Source organism: Dermochelys coriacea, chromosome 2 (genome assembly GCF_009764565.3).
Source record: "Dermochelys coriacea isolate rDerCor1 chromosome 2, rDerCor1.pri.v4, whole genome shotgun sequence".
In the NCBI taxonomy this organism is placed as follows: Eukaryota; Metazoa; Chordata; order Testudines; family Dermochelyidae; genus Dermochelys; species Dermochelys coriacea.
Window position 1 is genome coordinate 160089669 of NC_050069.1, and position 15357 is coordinate 160105025.

At 41.5% G+C, this 15357-nt stretch overlaps 1 protein-coding gene across 5 annotated transcripts in view; it reads left to right on the forward strand.

Moving 5' to 3' along the window:
• MOCOS (molybdenum cofactor sulfurase) overlaps positions 1–14408 on the forward strand; it is a 394513-nt gene extending 380105 nt beyond the window's left edge. For 4 of the 5 annotated variants that reach the window (XM_038388277.2, XM_043508593.1, XM_043508592.1 and 1 more), the window contains 2 exons: positions 5221–5325; positions 13984–14307. In XM_038388277.2, the coding sequence (XP_038244205.1) occupies positions 5221–5325; positions 13984–14130 (252 nt within the window). In that variant the 3' untranslated portion in view covers positions 14131–14307. Of the gene's footprint in view, positions 1–5220; positions 5326–13983; positions 14308–14374 lie in introns of those variants that run through there. The other variant, XR_006279147.1, reaches the window with a different exon arrangement.
• Positions 14409–15357: the final 949 nt, after the last annotated feature.

The window sequence follows — 15357 nt, forward strand, 5'->3', positions numbered from 1 at the left end:
GATGACCTGAAACAGTTCCAAGAACTCTTCAAAAGAGTAGCAAACAGCCAAGAAGTTGCCTTACATGAGATGCAGGAGAAACAACACAAGTTGTTAAAAATCCTACAACCAGCATCATCGACCAAGATTGCCCTCCCCATGTATGAGGCTATAATGGAGCCTGTGGAGGTAATATGGCAAACACCAGCATCAGCACCACCCACCAGCAAAAGGGCTGACAGAAAATACTTTGTTCCAGCCAAAGGCATGGAATTTTTGTTTTCACACCCTCAAGCTTGTTCTCTGGTAGTAGAGGCTGCCAACCAGCGCAGTAAACAGCCTCATTTCCACTCCTCACTGCAAGATAAAGAACACAAGAGACTGGACCTCTTTGGGCAAAGTTTACTCGTCAGCCACCCTTTCTGCTTAGAGTTTGCAGCTATTCTGCTCTACTAGCAAATTACGATTACTCTAACTATAGTAAACTACAAGAGCTTGTGGAAGACCTCCCCAAACATAAACGTTCTCAACTCAACACCATTATCAACGAGGGTCAGTTAATAGCCCTCACAGCGCTGCAAGCCTCAATGGATGTAGCGGACACAGCTGCCTGAACAACCGCAACAGCCGTGGTTATGAGAGGAACATTATGGTTGAAGGCTTCAAGAATTCCAAAAGAACTACAGCTAAAAGTGGAGGATTTTCCCTTCAATAAGGATCAACTATTCTCATCTCAAACAGACAATGTCCTCCTTACCATGAAGGCCTCCCAAGCGAGGCTGCATACACTAGGCATGCACCCACCGCCTGACAAACGCCCTCACTTTACACTATACCAAAGGTCATGAGACACCTTGTTTTAACCATCAACAACCACAGTACTTCACTCAGAACAGACCCAAACAACGGGCTTAGAGACGACAAGTGCCACAGAATCAGGCTTTGTCCACCCACATCTAAACCACAATTTTGAAGTCTTGGTCAAGGGTATGCACAACCTTCCCCAGGACTCTAGCACCAATAGATACCCCATCCCACAATTTTGGACACCGCCTACACACATTTTACCATGCCTGGGCTGCGATAACCACAGATCAGAATGTATGATCTCCAAAACCCATTGGCTTCACCATTCCTTTCACAGCTATCCCCCTACCCTCCCGGCTTTCCCATCCCTCTTCAGGGATCCCTCTCATGAGCACCTTCTGCAACAGGAAGTAGACCACCTCCTACTGCTGGGTGCTGTAGAACCAGTACCACATCAATATTGAGGGAGGGGTTTTATTCCAAATATTTCCTGACAGAGAAGAGAGGAGGGGGATGGACACCAATCTTAGATCTCTGAAAACTCAACATGTTTGTATTCAGCCACAGGTTCAAAATGGTCACTCTGGCCACAATAATCCCAGTGCTAGATGGGGGAACTAGTTTGCAGCCCTCGACCTTCAAGATGCATACTTCCATATTACAATACATCCTGCCCACAGATGGTTCCTGAGGCTCACAGTAGGACCCAACCACTACCAATACAGGGTCCTTTCTTTCAGACCTGTATACTGCTCCCGGTGTATTCTCAAAAACGCTCGTGGTAGAAGAAGCACATTTAAGATGCAAAGGAGTTATAATCTTCCCCTATTTGGACGATTGCCTTCTCAAGGGTGCCAACCGAAAAGAAACGGCAGGCATGCTGAAGACCACAATAGACCTGTTTCACCAGCTAAGTCTACAGATAAACGAAAAGAAATCCACCCTGGAACCAACCAGCAAGTGGAGTTTGATAGTCTGATAGCCGATCTAGACTCCATACAAGCCAAGGAAATATTGCCAAACCACAGATTCACTACACTGACCAATCTTATTTCCACGGTCACCATCAGCCCACAAACTTCAGTGAGGACATGCCTTCAGATTCTGGGACATATGGCAGCTACAACTTTTGTAGTAAAGTATGCCAGACTCCATATGCGCTGTCTGCAGCACTGGTTGAGCACGGTCTATGCATCCAGCAAATGCTCTCTCAACACACATGTGACACTACCACCAAGGATTATCCTCTCCCTACAATGGTGGACAAAGCCAGGGAATGTATGCTCCGGGATTCCCTTTCAACAAGACCCTCCCCCCCATCAGTGACTATTACAACAGAGGCCTCTCTGATAGGTTGGGGCACCCACTTCGGTCACCACAATGTACAAGACAAGTGGTCTGCAACAGAAACTCGACTATATATCAATCTCCTGGAATTCTGCGTGGTACACAATGCATGCTGACACTTCCTCCCACTCGTATGAGAAACCTCAATCTCTATTTTCACCAACAATATGACGTGCATGTTTTACATGAATCACCAAGGAGGAGCCAGGTCTCACTCGCTATGCGTAGAATCCATGAATTTATGGAACTTCTGCATCCGCAACAATATAAACATCATACCTACCAGGGTGCCAAAATACTACAGCCAACAACCTCAGCAGGCACTTCTTACAAGAACACAAGTGGGAACTCCATGACAGTGTTCTCGACAAAATATTCCAAAAATGGGGTCACCCAGTAATCGACCTTTTTGCCTCAGCATCAAATCACAAATGTCCAATATTTTGCTCTAGGGCAGGCCTAGCAGCGGGATATTTAGGGGATGCCTTCCTCATCACATGGAACGAGTCACTCGTGTATGCCTTCCCGCTGATCCCACTGGTCATCCGCAAGGTATGACTCGACAAGCATACAATCATTCTCATTGTCCCCACATGGCCCAGACAGACTTGGTTTCCATACCTCTCATGTCAAGCAGTCTGTGCCCCATAGCTGCTGCCTTTCCGGACGGACCTCCTGTCCCAGAACAAGGGCCTGACACTCCATCTAGACCCAGCAAAACTCCATCTCAAAGCGTGACTCCTCTCTGGTTCCAACATGGGGAATTGAACTGTTCGGAGAAAGTAAAACTGGTATTACTAAATAGCCATCACCTCACCACTAGAAATACTTACCATTACAAGTGGAGAAGATTCTCCCTTTGGTGTCAACAAAAACAGCTGGATGTGACCAAGGCGCCTCTATCTATGATCCTAGACTACCTACTTGAACTGAAGGAAACGGGGTTAGCCATAAGCTCTATTAAAGTACACCTCACTGCCATTACGGCCCTCCATGAACAGACAGAAGGGGCTTCAATATTCGCTCACCTGATTACATGGCACTTTCTAGCAGGTATACAGAACATGTACCCAGAAGTACACCAACCAGCACCACCATAGGATCTCAATCTTGTGCTAAAATGTCTCACAAGACCTCCCTTTGAACCTCTAGCAACCTGCTTACTCCTTTATATGTCAATGAAGACTGCATTCCTAGTGGCAATCAAGTCTGCCAGACGTGTCAGTGAAATAGGAGCACTGATGGCTGAACCATCGTACACTGTATTTACCAAAGATAAAATTATGTTACGTCCTCACCCAAAATTCTTGCCCAAATTTTCTGGCTACAAATTTTCATATTAACCAAACCATACACTTATCTGCCTTCTATACCAAGCCACATAACGACTCTTGAAGCAACATTACACATGCTAGATGTCAGACGGGCCGTAGCCTTTTACTTGGACAGAATTAAACCATTCTGCAAGTCACTAAGACTATTCGTCTCTACAGCAGAGCGCTCCAAGGGCTCTACAATATTGACTCAGATTCTCCAAATGGGTCTCTACCTGTATTCAAACTTGCTACCTCCTGCATCACAAAGAACCCTCCCGTGGGCATCTGATCCCACTCAACATGAGCCATGGTGACATTGATTGTATTCTTGAACAATGTCCCCTTAATAGATATTTGTAGAGCTACAAGCTGGTCATCAGAGCACACTTTTGCAAAGCATTACACTATCAGCCTTACAGTGCTCTCATCACAAACTTATACATAACTCTGAACCCCTACCACCCCTGGTGGGGTACTGTTCTATAAGCACCTAGAGTGGAGCACTCACAGGGACACCACTCGAAGAAGAAGAAGTTACTCACCTTGTGCAGTAACAATGATTCTTCTAGATGTGTGTCCCTATGGGTGCTCCACTACCCACCCTCCTCCCTTCTACTTTGGAGCTCACAAAGCCGAGCTCTGTGGTAGAGAAGAAACGGAGGGACGGTCCGGGGAGTGCGCGCTACAGGAGGTGCCAACAGCTGCACGAGACGTCTCCTGTGCGCACCCTTCCCCCGACCAAGTACTGCTGCGAAAAATCTCTGGCTCAGGGACACACCGACACCTAGAGTGGAGCACTCACAGGGACACACATCTCAAAGAACCATCGTTACTGCACAAGGTGAGTAACTTCTTCTTTATCTCTTATTCTTTCTCTTTTTAATAAAATATTGACTATGATAGAATTCAGCAATGTATTATCTGAAGAATCAGAGCCAAACGTATGGTTTGGATGATAACACCGGAAAGTTTTACTATTCACTTTAGATACATCCTAGAGAATCCAAATGACACCCAAAACAGCATATAGAAATATTTACAACATGACCTTTGATTATTTGCCCCATTATCTGTTTGAGTTTTATGCTTTAATCTTACAAAACTAGGTAAAATTGCATGAGATATGGAAGTTGAAATATTGTAAGAACTGTTGATTACTGTACTGTTCTGCAAAAATTTCTGATGCAGTAATTGAGTGGAACTGGCATGTGTCATCTTTATTCTAATCCCCAAAAAAGACAAAAAGAAATTCACAGCAGTGTAGTTACAGTTCATCTTAAGAAAATGCAGATTTTGCTTTCCTAACATTCACAGAATACCACGGAAAAGAATGCAAAATGAGGACAAATCTGTTCATTTCAGTCACAGTGAACAAACACGAACCAAATCCTATTATCTTACTTATGAGAGAACTCTCCTGGTCAAATCCTAAAGGCCTTATCCTGTTTTTACTCATTCCTCTATCAGTCAAACTTTCCCTTTAAGTCAATAAGCCAAACAAAGTCAGTGGGAACTACAGGTGCTCAGAATTTCTCAGACTTAGCAAGTGGGAGTTTGCCTGAGTAAAGAGTGAGCAAAAATTGAGTAAGGACTTCAGAATTTGACCCTTTGACTACATAGCTGAGTCAGGTGAACATGATTTAGACCTTTTACATAATACAAAAATGTTCAAAAAGGTCTCTGAAATGTTTCAGTTATTAAAATACCATGAAGATCAGAGACAAGTCCTAATATGTAACTGTCTGAGAACCTATTTCTGTTGAAATTTCAGGTTGTAGGTCCTTGCAACAGATGCCAAATAATCTGCATAGATCCACAAACTGGACAACGAAACAAAGAATTTCTGCAGACTCTGTCCTCCACCAGAGGTAGAAAGGTCAGTGTTACCTGTAAAATATCCATGCAGAAAGATTTAGAGTCTTGATGATGTGTATAATGCAGCATCTTTTGCTGAATATTCAATCTTAAGGTGTAATAATGATCTTCATTTGTCTTGTCTGCAGAAAGATGTTGCATTGAAATCCTGACATGACATAGTTTATTTACATAAAAACGTTCATTTCATTCTTGGTTCAGAAATTGGTCATCAATATACAGGAGATGGAATATGTATTTTTACCAATATTAGTATGATTATTTTTATACCTTCAGCTTTCTGACATATTTATTTTGATCATTGGGAACCCAAATGGATTGCTATGGGCCTTTTTTATTATTCAGGAATAGAGATCTGCAGAAAATCATTGTTAGCCACATCATGTTTTGTGATTATACTGTTAGCTTGTAACCTAGCCCCTACTTACAGAAATCTTGCCTTTATTGTGGAAGTCACAACCCTGGAAGGGTGGATCCAAGATGTGAGTGTAGTTGAAGAGAGAGCTGATCAAATAGTAAAGAATTGATTTGTGAATATTTGTGAATAAAAAGGCCTGGGATGGTTCATTGTGGTTCCTGAGGTCATGTTGGTCTGGATCTCTGAGTATGCAGACAGCCACTAGGTATTCATGAATCCTAAAAGAATCACAAATTTCACCATGAATGTTTGTGTAGATGAAAATTCATCCCATAAATTCAAAATTATGTACTGTTCATTATTCTCCTGTTTATACAATTTGTTATCCAACCAGGGAGCAAAAGCTATACTATGTGACATAGCTGATCAGTCATACAATATGACTAAGAATAGCATGTAGTCAAAGCTAACAGTTTGTGGAGAAATTATTCATTCAAACTATGCAGCAAACACTTTTACAGTATGCTTCCAATTAGCCAAATAGCACGGGGCACATGGATTTTATCTGGATAATCGGGAATTCGGATATTCAAGAGGGCAGGAGCCATTCACCAGTGGGGTGGCCTCCCACACAAATGCGGGTTCATTCTTCTCATCTCAGTTCTGGCCAGGGGTCTCTGCTCTGCCCTGAAATCTCTGCTCTGCCCTGCCCTGCTCCCTGCATTGCCACAGGGCTGATAATACCTGATCCCTGCAGGCACAAGGTATGGGGAGAGGCTGTGGTCCTGGTGGGCCATAGCAGAGACCACCAGCCAGGACTCTGCTTTGCTCCTCCAGGTCCGCAGCCTTCTCTGCACCTTGCTTGAGCCTGCAGGGATCAGGCCTCACTGGCCCTGTGACAGTGCGGGTAGCTCTCGGCAGCTCCATGATCACTCACTCACACCTGTGACAGCAGGGCTGCAGAAAGCTTCCCTGCGCTGCTGCGGGTGCCATTCAGCAGCATGGTGGCCTCCCCTGCAGCCCGGGGCTATTCCTCCTTCCTTGCTGTCCTGGACAGAGTCTCTGCTCTATTATCCAAACCTCCACACTATTCAAATTGCCTCCTCGTCCCCTAGCATATGATACATGCTGTGGAGGGCACATATCTCATGCTGGAGCACAAGGAATGGATTTGGATAATGCACAGGTTCAGATAATAGGGTTTCAGATAAACGAATTTATTCACTGGAAAAAAACAGGATCACTTTGAACAACTCACGAACCAAACAAGTTTCAGAGTAGCAGCCATGTTAGTCTGTATTCGCAAAAAGAACAGGAGTACTCGTGGCATCTTAGAGCCTAACAAATTTATTTGAGCATAAGCTTTCGTGAGCTACAGCTCACTTCATCGATGCATTCCAATGAAGTGAGCTGTAGCTCACGAAAGCTCATGCTCAAATAAATTTGTTAGTCTCTATGGTGCCACAAGTTCTCCTTTTCTTTGAACCAAACAAGGTTTGTAATGAATATTATTCTCAATGAATAGTTCAGTCAGTTCTAAAAGCCGTCCAGCCTGGTTCAGAGTAAGATGATTAAGAAAGAATGGGTTGGGGGGGATGCATTTCGAGGCACAATTTACAGTTGATTTGAAAAGGAGCAGAATGTATTCCTAGCTAGTACATACAGATGACAGTATCATGGGCTCCTGGCCATGCCACGAAGCCTAAGGAGAAGTAGGGTAACAGTGAGCAGCTGTTGCAGTAACTGGGCCACTGCACTGTGTCCTCTTGAGAACCAGATAGGAATCCTGCCCTGCTGCATAGCAGCTTTGGTGGGGGGTGGTGTTGATAAGACTCTCTCCACCTCACAAGTGCCACCCACACTCAACGGGGCCCCTAGTATTTACACAGTCTCCATTGAGGGAATCCTCTCCAAACTCAAGGGAATTCTCAAGAGGCAAGAAAACTGTCCCTGGGACCTGAGCTCACAGAAGAGACCGAAATGAAGCATGTCCTGCATACTCCCCACCACAGTGATAAGCTTCTGTTTGCATTTCTGATTTAATCAGAATCAAAGGCTCTCTTGATACAAGTACCCCTAGAACCAAATAATGCATTGACACATAATCCAAGCAAAGGGGGCATCTGCTCTCCTTAAAACCTAGCATCAGATAAGTGAAATATGGCAAACAGAGAGAGCTGGAAAACATATTGCTGCTATTCACAAAGGGAAAAGAGTTCTGCTCCCCTATTGTTGAACCTTTCACCATTCATAGTGGAGAGGGTGGTTCAAATGCCTACACAACTGAAGATGTGCTCACTTTAAGGAGAGTGAAAAGAAAAGGAGTACTTGTGGCACAAATTTGTTAGTCTCTAAGGTGCCACAAGTACTCCTTTTCTTTTTGCGAATACAGAGTAACACAGCTGCTACTATGAAACCTGTAAGAAGAGTGATCACTTAAGATAAGCCATCACCAGCAGCTGGGGCGGGGGGGGGGAAAGGAGGAAAACCTTTCATGGTGACAAGCAAGGTAGATTATTTCCAGCAGTTAACAAGAACATCTGAGGAACAGTGGGGGGTGGGGTGTTTACTGCTGGAAATAGCCTACCTTGCTTGTCACCATGAAAGGTTTTCCTCCTCCTCCCCCCCCCGCGCCTGGTGGTGGCTTATCTTAAGTGATCACTCTCCTTACAGTGTGTATGATAAACCCATTGTTTCATATTCTCTGTGTGTGTGTGTGTATATAAATCTCTCCTCTGTTTTTTCCACCAAATGCATCCGATGAAGTGAGCTGTAGCTCACGAAAGCTTATGCTCAAATAAATTTGTTAGTCTCTAAGGTGCCACAAGTACTCCTTTTCTTTTCACTATGGGACGTGGTCCTGCAAGATACCAAGTTTCTCCTATGGGCTGCAGAGCCTCCTTTACTCTCAGGGATGTCAGCATGAGTTAGGAGTGCTCATCATCTTGCAGAATTAGACACTAGCTTATTGGACTGTTTACACAAACATGGCTAAAGCTAGACAATTACTTCTCTTATCTGATGAATCATTATCACCATCATCTTAATGATACAGGGTTTTACACTGTGCTAGTACCTTTCATTCCAAAGATCTGAAACACTTCTAGAAACATTAATTACTGTAATTAAACTTGGCCACACACTTGTGAGTTAGTGAATTGTTCATTATATCCATTTGCTACATATAGGTAAAATGAGGCAGTGTGAGAGTTTAATTAGTCAACTGATGGATCGCCCAGAGGATTGCTGTCTATGAATTGAATCAAGGAGTCAACTCTCAGCCCCCTGAATTAAGTGCTAATATGTGGCACCATTTTACCCATACAGTATGAAAGCTTATGCTCTAATAAATTTGTTAGTCTCTAAGGTGCCACAAGTACTCCTTTTCTTTTTGAGAATACAGACTAACACGGCTGCTACTCTGAAACTGTATCATTAAGATGATGATGATGGTGATAATGATATATTTCTTACTAATGTTCCATTCTATGCATCTGATGAAGTAGGCTGTAGCTCACGAAAGCTTATGCTCTAATAAATTTGTTAGTCCCTAAGGTGTCACAAGTACTCCTGTTCTTTTTGCGGATATAGACTGACATGGCTGCTACTCTAAACCTTTAATGAGATGGTTACCAGTTCAAGCAAGGCTGTATTCTCATCAGGTTATAATCTGAACTAAGTAGAAAATGAAGAGAAGTATTTTAAAGTCTCTGCTGTCCACCCCTTTGTCAGCCCTAGCACCTCAGGCTAGTGTCTTGTGGAGAATCAGACCCAATATATTTATATGTGAATAAAGGAGTACGCATTGCATGGACCCATTTATGTGGTATATATAATTGAAATAACACTTAAGAATGGCAGTACTTTATATTTATCACCCAAAGGGAAGATAAAACAGTCCTAGGAGGAAAAGTGTATTGCACTCAGACGCCTGCTGTTTTGTATTGTGCTTTTACCGGTGGTTTGACAGTTTTCTCCCCTATGGTGATTAAGAGCAATGGAAAGCTAATGTTACTCCTCCCTTGCTGATATCAGTAGTATATAAAGCCACAGACCTCACAGCTCAGCACTTTCTGCTTCATTCTTGGATTATACTGGAGAAGTGGTATGCAGAATAAAATGCCCTTGAAGTCAGAAAGGGGTAGCCACACAGAGAGACTAAGACTGCAAACTATAATTTCAGGGACTGAAAGCCTCATTTTTTTTAATAGCAAAAATGTTAAAAGGACAAAATCCTAGTTTTTGTGGTCTTCAAAGTAAAATTGGCTTGGCATGAAAGTCTTTTTAGGAAGGCTTGTTTTGCTATTCATTGTCAAAAATATTGATCTAATACTTTTAAAAATTCAATAAAAATGGTAAATTTGCTTCAGTGATATTAAGTATTTTTGTTTACTTTTAGTGAGCAGAGACAAAATTTTATTCCCAGGAATGTGCACAAAATGAAAGCGTTGGGAATACTTGCATGAGACTGTGTTAGCACACATTACTTATCCAAATAAGTATTTGCACAACTATTCACACACAGCCATCTTGAAAGCTCTTTGAAAGTCATCCAATTAGGGAGCAAAATACATAAATAATATCACTTAGGTGGCTGATCAAGCAGCAAATATTGAATGGTGAGTATTTGAAATAGTGTTTGAGTAATCCAAAATTCTGAAATATGTTCACATATACCATTTATTTAATTTCAGCTAATTAACAAATTTGTAAAAATCAAAGTTGGGTCTGAAATAATTCAAAAAAATAAATTTTAAAAAAGATAAATTAAATTGTGAATAATTTGTCCAATTCTATTCTGGAAGTAAACCAAGAAGTCAATACAATAACATGTACACAGAAATAGATTTTTATTATAAATAGTAGAGTAAGTTTATTTAGAATGAGGAGTAATGAAATTTGCATGAAATGTGTTGCATTGTAACCTAATAGTTTTCATTTTACAATATTATATTTCTGTTTACCTGATTTTTTGAAAGTAATATAATTAAGGCACAATATTAGCTTTGTATTATGTTATGGGGAAAGAAAGCAATTCCCAGTAGGTTAACTGCAAGGCTGAAAACAAATAATTGATGCCCACGAAGAAAGCAGTTTATTGCCCAGAAAAAGCAAAGTGGGAGTAATCATTTAATGCAGTAGAAGATTTTTAAATAAACTGGATAGTAATATTTGAATTTTAATGTTATGGCTGATCTGGTAGCTACAGTTTTTGAAAAGCATCTTGATACATCATTATTACCTTAGTAGTTTTCAGAATTTCTGTACAGCGCTGATTCTCAAATATGTTACCATTGTACCACACTTGAAATAGCAGTGCAAATTAGGTCAGGCCTCACCTTCACATGTGGTAGAGACAATATTCACATACGTCAATTGTTCATTAAATAGCGAATCATTGAGAGTGAAGGAGGAAAGACACCATTGGCGCTGGTGCTACACTGGCCCCTGGTGGCAAGGAGGAGTCATTTATAGAAAACACTGGTCAGTCCTCGCAGCCCTGCTGGATGTGTGAGATCCCAGCAAGTCTGCGGGAACATATATAAGGTGTAAAACAAAAAAAAAAACCCCATGCAGTGTTTCTTATTTTCAAGATTATAAATTAAAAACTGAGACAAGAGTTTCAGGCCCCAGTGAGACACTCTCCAGGACCCTGCTGTCCAATATTCACCTTGCCTAAAAGGAGAAGACCTCTGCATTGATTCATGCTCACTAATTCTGCCTTAAGACTTAAAATTATTGTATATTTCCATGTTACCTTCCTTGCATAGGACAAGAAAGGTATCAAGCATACTTTCCTAAATTGAGCTACTACATGGTTCTTATTTACTAAAGACCCATTTGCTTAGCAAATATTTAATTAACTTGAATAGGTTTGTTCTATTTCTCAATTTCAGTTACTTTATTTGAATACTGACAATGGAGCTAGTCAGAAAATAGAGAGGGGGTTTCATGGGAAATTGTGACCTTTTGTCAAATGGCTCAACCTGAATTTTTTACAGTTTTCAGAAATTGAAAACTGAAAAAATTTGCCTGTAGACTGCCTGAAACCAAAAAATTGACCAAAATCTGCAATAAAATTGAAACACTGCAGTTTGCAGCTGAAAATTTTCTGTTTTCAGGTTTCTGGTTTTCTAATGAAAAATCAAAAAATTTTGAGTCAAGCAGACACTCTGTGAAAATTTTAATTGAGTTTAAAACTCAATTTTCACTTTAAAAAAAGTTTTAATGCACAAGTGACAATTTTCTTCATCTAAAACTATTCTAAGGATCTGGGAATATTTGTCCAAGATAGCAAGACTGATAGCAAGTCCTTTCTTGCACATTTTTAAAATTACCAGCAGTTAGGAAACAAAAGCATGTTGGGGAAAACACACCCTGAATCACTTCAGTAGTGATCAGTTTATTTAACATTTAAAAAATATATCCAAACATCTATTGCAGTCAATAGGACTATTCATATTGTGATGGAGCAAGGCCAGATGGCCACAGAAAAATAGTGGGAGATAAATATATTAGCTCCAGGCTAAACAAATCCCTGGTACCAGGTTAAGTGAAATGGCAGCTGCTCCAGGTCAATTAAGACATCTGGGGCCAATTAAGAACTTTCCAGAAGGCAGGGAGAAGGCTAGGTTGATTGGGACATCTGAAGCCAATCAGGGGCTGGCTGAAACTAGTTAAAAGCCTCCCAGTTAGTCAGGTGGGTGGGCATGTCAGGAGCTGTGGGAGGAAGTTGTGCTGTTGGAGAGGCTGAGTAGTACACACCATATCAGGCACAAGGAAGGAGGTCCTGAGGTAAGGGTGAAGTGGAGCTTGAGGAGGTGAGGGCTGCTGTGGGGGAAGTAGCCCAGGGAATTGTACATGTCATGTTTCTAAAAGGTCAGCTACCATAGCTGATACTATTAGGGTCCCTAGGCTGGAGCCCAGAGTAGAGGGTGGGCCCGGGCTCCCCCCTCCCACCTTTGCCTTCTGTTTAATCACAGAGACTGGGAGACAACAGAGACTGTGCAAGGGAGGATAACTTCTCCTCACCTCCCTCACTGGCTTATGATGAAAATGGATCAGTAGACTGTGACCCTTGTCCCTAGGAAAAAAAAAAAGGGTTACGTGGAGGGTCACAGTGAGCCTCTGAGGCTTGCGAAATCCACCAGGAAATGCGGGACCCACGGAGGCAAGGACAGAGCTTTGTCACAATATGCTTAAATTAAGCAGGTGGTCAGTACTTTGCTGGACTGGGGCCAGACTGCTGAGCACCTTAGAGAATCAAAACTGCAGCACACCAGATAGATGAAAGGTCAATGGGTAAGGCTAAGTTTTTGTTATGGATATATTTAGTAAAAGTCATGGATAGGTCACAGTCAACAAATTAAAAATTCACAGAAGCCTGTGACCAGTCCCTAACTTTCACTAAAGATATCCCTGACAAAATGGGGAGGTACCACCCACTGCTGCTGGGGTTCCCGGGGCCACCCGCCACGGCTGGGCTACTGCAGGGTGTCCCCATCATTGCGGGGTATGGGGGCGGGGGGCCCGCTGGCTGGGAGCTCCCTCCAAGTGACAGAAAATGTCATGGAGGTCAATGGAAGTCACGGATTCTGTGACCTCTGTGACATAACCATAGCGTTATCAATGAGTGAAGCAGCTGTGCAATATTATTTATCTCCATTGTTCAGTATTCACATGTATAGCAGGGATATGTATATAAATATTTCTAATATTTATCTGTTGGATAGCTTCACAGCTAATGACAGACACCAAGCTAATCAACACACTTTCAGAATATTTTCAGTAAAATTTACCAAAATATTCATAAAAACAAATGAAGGGAACAGTCACAAAGGCTAGTCAGAACAACGTTCTATTAACAAAGCAAATAATGCATAGTAGGAGATCCAAAGCTTTGCTTCACTGTTTGAACATATGTGCATCCTTAATCTGTTTAGCCTGTGGATATTTATCTCAGAAATACATTAAATGTATTTCTCAGAAAGCCAGAATCCCAATTAGATTACCAGATTGTGAGGGAATGTAAATTAAATAGGTAAACTAAGGGACTGGTGATGAAATATTCTTTTATTTATCCAATTACTCTCTAGGTCTGTATCTTGAATAACCTGACGTTGGCTCTTGGTTACCAGTCTGTTGTATTTAATTAATGAAAACTTATTTAATAATATAGAGTTGGTAGTTTTGCCCTTATAGTAACATTGTTCTTATAAACATTATCTTTGTCATGAGATCTACTGGAGATTTGACAGTTCTGGATTTGGCATACACTGATTATTTTTTCTTGTTCTTCAGACAAACTTTGGCATATATTTGATGAACCAGTCCCTGTGCTCATCCCTTCCAAATATCTTGTCAGTGGGATCTCAAGTATTTCCAGTGTTGAAGGAAGATAGAGAAATTCGAAGTCCTCTATCCAATGAAGAAAAAACGTCAGGATAGCGTCATTGGCTGGACAAGTTGTACATGCATAATTAAGGCTCTTTAACAAACACATTACATGTATTTAAAAAAATCTGTATTTTTAAGCCCACTGTATTTTCCATCGAATGCATCCGATGAAGTGAGCTGTAGCTCACGAAAGCTTATGCCCAAATAAATTTGTTAGTCTCTAAGGTGCCACAAGTACTCCTTTTCTTTTTTGCGAATACAGACTAACACGGCTGCTACTCTGAAACCTTAAAAAATCTGGTAATTATTAAAAAAAAAATTCCCATGGATTTTCTTCTAATTTTATTCTACTCTAATTATTTTTTTTGTTTGATGTTAGAATCCTCAGTCTTTATATACCCAGTAATTACACACCAACAACTTTTTTTTAAACCCTCCCATGAATATGTTACATCAGTTCTAACAACTCTCTTTACTCAGCTGCTTTAAGATGCAACAGGTTTGGGCGAGATTTATTGCAGGGTGGATGACTCCAATACTAATTTTAATGTCATTGTCATAAAAAAAAAAATCTTAATGATGGGAAGATCTACTCTTCCCTGACCCCCAAATGAGTCCAACCATTTGTGATATTCTCTTCAAGGATGCTCTCATCCTTTTAGTGGGTCTGAAGTCCAATTACTGACTTTAGGCTGGTTGCTCAGTCTATTGCATTATGGTAGGTGAAATTCCAGCCCTATCAAAGTCGATGTCAGAATTTCCACTTGGTATGCTCTGGGGTTTCCCTGGGGTAAAGCTGGCATAGGCTGTATATAAGGCTTCTGACCTGCGGAAACCCTTGGTTATTTCAAATTTGAATAGAGCCCGAAAGCACAAAAGTAGGCCTGCTGAGAGTCTTATGTCAAACAGTCAGTCTGAAACAGGAATTATTAACATAGAGTCATAGAGTTTAAGGCCAGATCATCTAATCTGACCTCCTGTACATCAGAGGCCACCAACACCAGCCAGGACCCACACACTAAACCCAACAGCTAAAATTAGGTCAAAGTATTACAGCCCACAGAAAACTAAACTATTACGTGTAACAGGCAGAGAATAGGAGGGACCGAGGTGTATGAATGTCTGAGGCCCCTGCAATGGCAAGGAATGGATTGAGATATACTCAGATATACCAAGTGACCCCCACCCCGTGCTGCAGAGGAAGATGAAAACCCCCCAAAGTCACTGACAATCTGACTTCCAGGAAAATCACTTTCCAACCCAACATATGGTGATCAA